The 10,493-nt window shown below is 30.2% G+C and overlaps 1 protein-coding gene across 1 annotated transcript; it reads left to right on the top strand.

Annotated features, from left to right (window-relative positions):
* Positions 1-573: 573 nt before the first annotated feature.
* LOC107893860 (glutamate receptor 3.7) lies at positions 574-5,491 on the top strand. Its single transcript, XM_016818998.2, has 6 exons — positions 574-1,421; positions 1,873-3,218; positions 3,502-3,779; positions 3,891-3,922; positions 4,373-4,779; positions 4,871-5,491. Exons 1-6 carry the CDS (start codon positions 1,163-1,165, stop codon positions 5,312-5,314), a joined length of 2,766 nt encoding a protein of 921 aa, XP_016674487.1. The 5' UTR covers positions 574-1,162; the 3' UTR covers positions 5,315-5,491.
* The last annotated feature ends 5,002 nt before the right edge of the window (positions 5,492-10,493 follow it).

The following is a 10,493-nucleotide window of genomic DNA, read 5'->3' as shown; positions in this document are numbered from 1 at the left end:
GAAAAAAGAAAAAAGGAAAGAAAAGAAGAGGAGAGAAAAAAAAAATAGAGGAAGTGAAAGAATAAGTAGAAAGGAGACCGCCGGTGGCGCCAGTGGTCGGTGAGGGTGAATTGAAGATGTGTGCGTATTGTGGAGAGTGAAACTTGATAGAATTTATTGTTGTTATTTTAATAAATTTATTATATGGATAATATGAAATTTTATATCAATTTTTTGACTTGTAAAGAAAGTAATTAAAAAATTTAATTTTATAAAATTAAATTATTAAATAAAAAAATTAATAATTAGTTCATCAAAATAAAGCGAAAAGAATAATTATACTTACCCTTTTCAATTGGATCCTCATTTAAAAAAAATACTTTTAGTAGTTAGAGCAAAATATTTTTTAAGCTGATAGGTGGGATTTAAAAAATTATTTATGAAAAATTAAAACAAAAAAAAATTAGAATAAGATTCTATGATTCCAAGCGTGTGAATCACGCACCTTTGTGCACGTAGAAACGAAACTTTCTTATTCTTTCATTAAAAAATAATGTACACTAGTGCATGCAATGCAAGTAGTAGTAATAAATGATAAATCTATCTCTTTCCTAAATAAAGTCTTAATTTCTTTTTCTGAGCCAAATAAAATTAGCAGTTCATTCATTGAATTTATTGTCTATCAATTATTCAAAGAAAAGTATAGTATTCTGTTTTGCTCGATATGCCTCTAAGAAGTTCAATTACCAGATGCCCTACTTCACTGTTTGTTTTAAACATGACTTCCACAAGTTCCAAATTCCATGTCTAAATCACATTTTTCTTACTTCCAATTTACTACTTTGCAGCCATGAACTTTAGTACCATTTTAGCTAATAGGTGTAGGCAAATAGTATGGTAGCTTTAACGCTCTTGACTCTTCCCTTCCAGACTCCCAAGTTTTTTTTCTTAATTATTATTTAAGTTTAAATTTTATTTTTCAGGTTGAGGTTGAGTTTTCTTATTGATTTTATAATCTAGGTATTAGTAAAAAAATCATGCTTGGCTTTCTGTTATTAAGATTTCTTAACCCCATGAATTCCTGACTGTAGACAAAGGCTAACTCTTTAAACAGATTAAGGGCAAAAAAAGGGGGAGAGAGGCTCATTTTCATTCAAGTTGTTGGTTCTGATAGCTTTCAACAATGAAAAATCTTGGGTTTTCTTGGTTTTTTTGTTTGATGATATGGGTGTCCCTTAATTGTCTTGTGAGTTGTCAGAAGCCTGGTGTTGTAAATGTTGGTGCTGTTTTCACTTTTGATTCTGTTATTGGTAGAGTTGCAAAGGCAGCAATGGAAGCTGCAATCTCTGATATCAATGCTACTCCCACTATTCTGAATGAAACCCGTCTTAATTTGATTGAGGCTGATGCTAATTGCAATGCCTTCTTGGGTTCTATTGAAGGTAACTTGAATTCTGTTCCTTCATTCTTCCTTTTTTGCTTCTTAAAACTGTTATAATACACGGTTAATTTTAGCAGTTTTTTTTTTTTTTTTGTAATCACAATTTTAGTGAATATTTTGGATGGTGGGAAAAGTTATGATGTCTAATTCAGTTTTACTGTATATCTTCCTCCTTATGCTCTCTGTTCTAGGTTAACATGAATTTGTTTCTAGCTTTCCTTCGATTATATTCTAGCTTGATCATAATGAAATTGCTAAGCTTTTTAATCCTTCAGTGAGCTCAGATAGATGCCATATCTCTCTTGATCTTATGCTTTCTATGTGGTGTGATTTCCATATCTGGCAAAACGTCCCTTTGAGTCATGATATTCCTTCAAAAATTTTACTGCTAAGAATATTAAACAAAAACTAAAGTTGTTCTAAAACAGATTGAATCTTTGTTTTTTTGTCAGCTTATCAAGTAATTGAACGAGAGGTTGTGGCTTTTATTGGTCCACAGTCATCTTCAATTGCTCATATGATTTCTGAAATTGCCAATGGTCTTCAAGTTCCTCTTGTTTCGTATGCCGCCACCGATCCAAGTGTCTCCGCTAAGCAATTTCCATTCTTTGTCCGAACTGTGCAGAGCGATTCCTACCAAATGAATGCTATGGCTTCTTTAGTTGATTTTTATGGATGGAAAGAGGTCATTGCTATCTATGTGGATAATGATTATGGGAGGAATGGGATATCTGCCCTAAATGATGAACTCAATAGGAGAATGGCAAAAGCTTTCTATAAATTGCCCTTGCCTGTACGTTTTACACAACATGACATCGTAGCTGTTCTCAATCAATCTAGATTGCTAGGTCCTCGTGTTTATATTGTTCATGTTGACCCAGACCCTGGATTAAGAATTTTTGCCACTGCTGAAAAGCTTCAGATGATGAGCAGCAACTATGTGTGGTTTGCAACAGATTGGCTTTCTGCTACCATAGATTCATTTGCTCCCATGAATAGAACTGCTCTTAGTGTGCTTCAAGGGGTAGTTGGACTTCGCCAACATATTCCAGAGTCGAACCAAACGAAGGATTTTTTATCTCGATGGAAAAAGATGCAGCAGCAAGGGTTGGTAAAATCAGAGTTGAATACCTATGGCCTTTGTGCTTATGACACGGTTTGGACAGTTGCACGCTCAATCGACAAGTTCATAGATGATGGCAACAATTTCACATTTTCATTAAGTGTTAAGCTAAATGATTCAAAAACAACTCAAATGCATTTGGGGAAGCTTAAAGTTTTCGATGGTGGTGCTATACTACTCGATGATATATTGAACACAAGCTTCTCTGGTTTAACCGGTCCCGTTCGTTTTAATTCAGATCGAAACATTGGAACTTCTGGTTATGATGTCATTAATATTGACAAGATGGCTGTTCATATCGTTGGTTTCTGGTCTAACACCTTTGGTTTCTCAGTTTCTCCCCCAGAAACCCTTCAAGGGACAAAAAATAGGCATTCTGAGATAGAACAGAAGCTTGGCAAAGTTGCTTGGCCTGGTGGAAAGACCAAAGCACCTCGCGGCTGGGTGATTGCAGATGATGAACGTCCGTTGAGAATTGGAGTGCCCTATAGAGCCAGTTTCGTTGATTTTGTTACAAAACTGAATGGTAGCCATAAAATTGCAGGATACTGTATCGATGTGTTCACTGAAGCACTGAAATTTGTCCCGTATAATGTTCCTTACAAATTTGAGCTTTTTGGGGATGGTCAGTCCAATCCTAATTACGGCCAGCTTGTACAGAGGGTTGCAGATGATGTAAGTATGACCTTGATTTACCTAATTCCTTCACACCAAAATGTCATAAATCCATAGGGCCAAATATCTCTTCTTTTTTTTTTTTTTATATCACGTGCTCTAGATGTTTCTTTTATGACAAAAGACGAGGGACAACTAATCAGTTGCATGGTTAAACCTTAGTCCAATAAGTGATAAATAGCATGGTTCCACACAAATCTAAAGGTCTTGCACTGTGCAGAGGTATGTTTGTTTATAGATAGAGCTTGTACATCGTAATCAATTTGTAAAATTGTGGTACCAGGTGTTTGATGCAGCTGTTGGGGACATTGCAATTGTGAAAAACCGGACAAAAGTTGTGGATTTTTCTCAGCCTTATATAACTACCGGTCTCGTCATAGTAGCTCCAATTCACAATACAAAATCAAGTGCTTGGGTATTTCTAAAACCTTTTACGGCAGACATGTGGTGTATGACTGCAGGTGGTTTTTTCATAATTGCTTTTGTTATTTGGATTCTTGAGCATCGAGTCAACGATGCTTTTCGTGGTCCTCCTAGGAGGCAACTTGTGACGATGTTTATGTAAGTTATTGCAATGTTTCAGAGATTTATAGCTAATATCTTCTCACTTTGGGCACTCAACAAGCCCATGCCTGCCTAATTCTAATATCTTCATTTCATTTACTATTGCAGGTTCAGCTTCTCAACGCTGTTTAAGACAAACCGTAAAGAAACATTGGCTCACTAGCTTATTTCATTTGAGAAATTTTTTTCATTGTTTAAGCTTCAACCATTTGGTAGATGTGATGTTAGCCTTAGGCTACTTTTGATGTCCTCGATTGCTGATATTTTCATCAAAGTCCAAACATGTTCCCTCTTTAGGTCTTATGAAATTTACAAACCGTGAATTGCAGTTCCAGTTCAATCTGGGCTGTATTATCTTTATCTGATATTAACCTATCTCAGTAACTCTACGCGGTTGTACCTACATTGAGCCTCTTTGGTTTCACGGATCACTGATCAGGCTAATTGGTTGGATCCAGACACATTATCTTTTTTCTTTTTCAATAAAAAATTGTCAGAAAAAAATGGGATTGACGTTTCTATCAAGTTTCTAAAATTTTTTATGATCCATGTTGATCTTCGATGTAACAATATTCATTTTAATGATGCAGAGGAAGTAACCGTAAGCACACTGGGGCGATTGGTAATGGTGGTATGGCTTTTCCTATTGATGGTGATAACATCTAGTTATACTGCAAACTTGACTTCAATCCTTACGGTTCAGCAACTTTCGTCCCCTATTACTGGAGTTGAAAGCTTGATTGGTAACAGTTGGCCGATTGGTTACCAGGTTGGTTCATTTGCATATGGTTACTTATCTGATAACCTTAACATCCAACGGTCACGGCTTGTTAAACTACACTCCCCGGAAGAGTACGAAACTGCTCTACGACTAGGGCCAGATAATGGAGGGGTAGCAGCCATTGTTGACGAGCTTTCTTATGTTGAATTATTTCTGTCAAAGCGAACCGATTTCGGAATTATTGGTCAACCATTTACAAAGAGTGGATGGGGATTTGTATGTACTTCTCTTCTACGTACATGAAAATGCATTCATACACGTATGGTTGGAATGCTAACTTCATATTATGTTGACTTCATTGTATCAGGCTTTCCAGAGAGATTCCCCACTTGCTGTTGACATGTCGACTGCAATCTTGAAACTTTCTGAGACTGGAAAGCTTCAGGAAATCCATGCTAAGTGGTTCTGTAAGATGGGTTGTCCGGGAGAGAGGAGGGGGAAATCCAAACCGAACCAACTTCACTTAGTCAGCTTCTGGGGCTTATATCTTTTATGCGGTTTGATCACTCTCGTGGCACTTCTGATATTTATTCTACGAATGGTTCGCCAATATGCTCGATATAGGCGAAGGCAACTGAAACTTTGTCGCCCTTCATCCTCGGTTCAAACTACTACTCGTTGCTCTCAAGTCCTTTTTAACTTTTTCGACTTCATCGACGAGAAAGAGGAAGCTATCAAGAAAATGTTTATGCAGTGCGAGATTAATCCAGTTCCAGAAACTCCAACCAGCACAACCAGCAGAGCAACTTGAAGCATTTTTGTTTTGTTAGGATATTTGGAGAAAATATATTATTAGCATTTAGTGCTTAACCCATAAATCTGTTTATGTATATCAATCTACTCGTACAACATGTTTAGGATCTGTGATGCTTGTAAATATCTCTTATATATTAAAGCTGTAATAAGATTCCAGATGTTTCCAAATTAACTTCAATTCTTAAAAGCGAAACAGTCATATTTCCATGCAGGAAAAGTAAGACAGGCAAATCAACCAGGCCCCGATAATTGAAATGACACATTATTTCCTCAATTTGTACGCAACTCCAAATATCTTTCTCTCAATAATAATATCTTAAATTATATACTCCACCTGGCTAAAATATTTATTTTGTATATAAATTTTATTAAATTTTTGTTTAATCCTTAAATATTGTTGAATCACACACTTATTAACTACTTTGAAATTTACGACTTGAATGAAAATATTAAGTTGCAATGGCCATTTTAGTTGTTATTACGATAAATAAGTAAAACAAAGTAAATAATAAATATCACGATTTGTTTGCGCAGCCCGGTTTTCATATATCTGTGAAGCTTAGCTCAAATGAGTAATTATAATATCTTTAAACCATAATACAACAAATAAATCAAGTTTATCTTTAATCCACAATAAAAATAAGCGAAGTCTTCTCACTCTCTAAGTAAAGACTTCACTCTTGTACCTAAATACTAGAACACTCGTTCGTAAATTCTCCCCCTTAGAATTTATGTTGTAAACACAAACTATTTACTCACAAATACACTTAAAAAAAATATGTACCTCAATAAATAATAAAGTACTCTCTATGCCTTCTTACAAAAACCTCTACAAGTCTTCCTCCATATAGAAGTTTTCGATACTCACTATTATACTAGAAACCAATTATAAAATCCCTTAACGATATCTACTACAAAAAAAAAAAAAGCCATAGGCTAATAAAGATTAATATAAAGTAGACTGTTGAAGATTCATTTCTTAAATGGTATCTTCAATATGCTCTAAATTAAAAAACTTACCTCAACAAATATATTATTTTAGTTATTTTTATTTGAAGATTATATAAAATTATGAAACTACAAAAACACTAATATTAGTTGAAATAATATAGAAATTTTTTAAACTAAATTCGTTAAATTAATAAAATAATTTATAATAAAATATAGAAGCATAGATTTCAATCCAAGCCGGAACAAAAGGTTTACTCAACCTTTTCAAAAGAACAAATTCTGAAATTCGGTATCGATTGGTCATCACTAGCAAATTTCTTTTCAACTTTTTCTCAAACATTGGCATGTATTTCACCTATAAAACCTATCTTATTATTGTGTAAATTTGTTTCACAATTCAATTTACTCCAATTGGATTTAAAAAAGTACTAAAAGAACAAATAAATTTGAGAAAAATATTTTTAAAAAAATCATTTAAAATACTTACTTGTATTTTTAGTACCTTCCCAAGTTACATGATAAATGGTTAGACACACAACAATAAGTTATTATGTTTGGAAGGCGACCTAATACTTAAATTTGAATATAATCGTTTACTAATTACATAGTGTAACATGTTTGGATAACAATTATAATTAGTGAGTCTCACTGAATTGAATGTAATTGGAGCACCTCAATTACATAATTCTTAGGGGAGGGTGAAAGTTGGCGTAACTACACAATTAATTAAATCCAAATCTGGTTTTGAAAAATAATTATTTTTGTACAAGTCATAAAAATTATATTATAAGCATAAAATCGTATAAGTGTTTGGGATGATTATAAAAAAAAATTTATATTAAAAATCCTAAAAAATTATGGCCAAAATATTTATTATAAAAAATAATTTATATGTTATAATATATTTATTTATAAAAAGTTATGGTCAAGTATGGACATAACTTATTTATATGTTCATGTTATATAATATGAAAATAATATACTTATTCATAAAAAGATGTTATAATTTTTTTTATTTATAAAAAAATAATTTTCTAAAGTTATGAAAAAAATTATATTGTTTATAAAAAGTGTTATGAAAGTTTTGGATAATTTATAAATTTTTTTATATAGATTATATATTATAATTTTTATATTAATTTTTACTTAATTTACATATTATAAAAAAAAAGGATTTAACATAGCATAAGTCTTTCTCCAAATTAAGTTTTTATAATTAAAGCTATAAACTATTTGGAACGTGAACTCAAATATTATAAGCTTGATGCTAATTATATAAATAAAAATATTTCATTGCATCATATCGTGAGGTATGATACCATTTGAGAGAATGGTGTTAGATACAAGTATCATAGATAGCTTACGAACTCTATATTTCATAACTTCAATCATAGGATGAATTGAGACAATCCATACTTTAGAGAGTACATAGAAGAAGGAGATTTTGATAATATTAATGATGCGTGTTCAAATTTAGATAATGATGAACTCAGTCAATGACCAACATATAATGATAAGGAGTATATGATAAATATTAAGAGGAATAATCCAACATATATGCATTAGAAGATTAGATAAAGTTGCATATAATGTTTATTTTTATTGCTATTTTTATTAGAAATCATATTGCCAACTACTTTTTTAAACTAACATAATATATATATATGATGATTTGATTTTTTAATATTTGTTACTTGTTTAGAAATTATTTTTATCATACTAATAAGTTTTTATAGTAATTAATATTTTTAAAATTTTAAGTTATGCAACAGTGTAATTACAATTTGTACTACTAAATATGACATAGGGAATTATAATGTAATTTTACTTTATGAGCAAAACATGCTTAAGGAATTACAATTCTTTGTCATAAATCCAAAAGAGTGTAATTACTACCATAATAATTATACTTCCATTCAATTATTTTGTACTGTCCAAACATACCCTAAATAATATAGAAATAAATAAATTTTTTTTATATAAATTTTATAAAAACCATAAGCTTAAGCCATTAAAAATTTTAAATCATTTTAACTTTTTTATTTCAACCAAAAACTTTATTATTATTATTTTTATTATTATTATTATTATACTCTTAAATGCATATTTGTATTCTAAAAAATTACTAATTTATATATACACACATTTGGTGGTAGATGCAGTATTCATTGATAGACGTGGAACTGGGGCCTAGTAAATAAATTTCTATCGTAAATTTTCTAGTCCGGTAACAGTATTAAATTCTCAGTCACCAAACAGAAAAATACCATGGCTTTCGAAATAACTCATTTTCACTTTGAATGAATACGAAAGCGACGGAAGAAATTTAAACTGTTTATGTAAGTCTTCTTTCTCTAATTTATTCATTTTATGACAATAATTAATGCTTTTTCATTTTCATTAAAATTATTTTTTCAAGACATTAATAATTATCTCTAAATTTTAAATTTATGTTGTGAATTATATCAAGTAAATGTTCAAACTTTTCACCTTTCATCTCTCTTAACTCTTCACTTTTTATTTTCTTGTAACATTTTTTCTATTTATGTATTAAAAAATGAGGAGTCTAATCTCCCTATATATATATATATAGTAGTATACTATTTGTAAAGATGATAGAAAAGAAGAGAACTGCAATAAAAATCTCTCTTATTCGCATTTATTATTTTTGTGTTCTTTGCATTATTATTACTATTTATAATATGTTATCAGCACGATTTTATTCAAGAGTGATAGCTCCTTAGTTTACGTTAAAATTTTGTTGGGCTCCAAGTATTAAAATTTAATTGTTTGGTTAAAAAAAATCGTGAGTGGTTGTTGGAGATTTGCTTGAGGATAATTACTTTCTCTTCACTGCAAAGAATGCTTATAATCTCTACTTCTCATCTACAATTACCTTCATTTTTTTAAAATTTAATTAGATTTCTATTAAGAAGTTCAATTTATATAATTCTCTATTTACATCTCTATAAATTTATAAATCCCTTCTTAAGTTTATTTGTTGTGCTTTCTATGTGGACATATATATATTTGTTTTTTTTTATAGAATTTATTGGTTTAGTTTTAATTTGATTAAATTATATGATTGTTCTTGTCTATTCTTGTCTATTGTAAATGTGTATTATATGCAATAATTAGTTTAGACTTCAAATCTATACATGCTTGAGAACTGTATAATGATATTAATCATTAATTTTTGTAAGAAAACATGAAAAAGATTCTTTAAAATTATGGATTAGTTTTCCAAATAGCCCTTATCATTTATACTTATTATTTGTTATGTTTAATAGATGATTTATCTATACTTATTCTTTATATAAAAATATATTTTCTTTTATATGAATAAATAAAGTTTTTTTTTTAAGATCTAAAATTTTTATCATTTATGTTGAAAAGAATTGCAAAATACATTTTAAATAAATTACACATTTACTAATGTTATATGATAAAATAATATTCTACTACATGCTCATGAAGAGCTAATTAATATTAAATTAGATTGTAAAAGCTCTTGAAATGTTAATTTTGCACCTCTTTATGATGCAAAATTTTGTAAAACATAATATTATTTTTTTAGATCAATAAGATATATGTTGAAGATAATCTTTATGTGTTTTACATTAAAGCTGTAATAACCCATTTTTGCCCGGTCCATTTCAGTATTTAAAATAATAAACTCCCAAAAAAATAAAAATAAAACAAAGTCCAAGTCCAGTACAAAATTACAAACATATAATTTGGCCCAATCGAAATGGCCCATTACTTGAAAAGATTTAAGGTCCATCTATAAGCTTGACTCATATGGAAATATAATCTTTAAGGATATGCAATCTTAGATATGATATGCAGTCTTGAAGATATGATCTTGTAATCTTGGAGATTTAATTTGTAGATATCCTTTAATCTTAACCGTTGATGTAATTGATCTATACCGTTGGATTTGGGGAGGCTCAACTATAAATAGAGGCCTCTCCCTTCGTTGTAACACTTGAGTTTTGGGAAGCAATAAGAATTCTTGAAAGCATTCACTTAAATTTCTCTCCCTCTTGCGTTCTTACCCTCTGTGGTTTGTTCTTATGTTATTCTTCGTCTATCTTAGTTTTTCAACCTTTTTTTATTTTAATTTCTTCATTTTTTAAATATGTATATTTATTCCTATCTTTTATACATTTGATTATGTATTTTATATATTATAATATTTAACCTTTTTATATAGTTTATTT

The sequence above is a fragment of the Gossypium hirsutum genome, chromosome A13 (genome assembly GCF_007990345.1).
Source record: "Gossypium hirsutum isolate 1008001.06 chromosome A13, Gossypium_hirsutum_v2.1, whole genome shotgun sequence".
Lineage (NCBI taxonomy): Eukaryota > Viridiplantae > Streptophyta > Magnoliopsida > Malvales > Malvaceae > Gossypium > Gossypium hirsutum.
This window is presented reverse-complemented; position numbering and strand designations above follow the sequence as displayed.

What these genes read in the sequence shown, in the direction of transcription:
- LOC107893860 (XM_016818998.2), top strand. Translation starts at nt 1,163, where the DNA reads ATGAAAAATCTTGGGTTTTCTTGGTTTTTTTGTTTGATGATATGGGTG. An exon ending in CAACTTGTGACGATGTTTAT is followed by an intron (nt 3,780 to 3,890) that starts GTAAGTTATTGC and finishes TTACTATTGCAG; the next exon opens with GTTCAGCTTCTCAACGCTGT. An exon ending in CAAAGAGTGGATGGGGATTT is followed by an intron (nt 4,780 to 4,870) that starts GTATGTACTTCT and finishes TCATTGTATCAG; the next exon opens with GCTTTCCAGAGAGATTCCCC.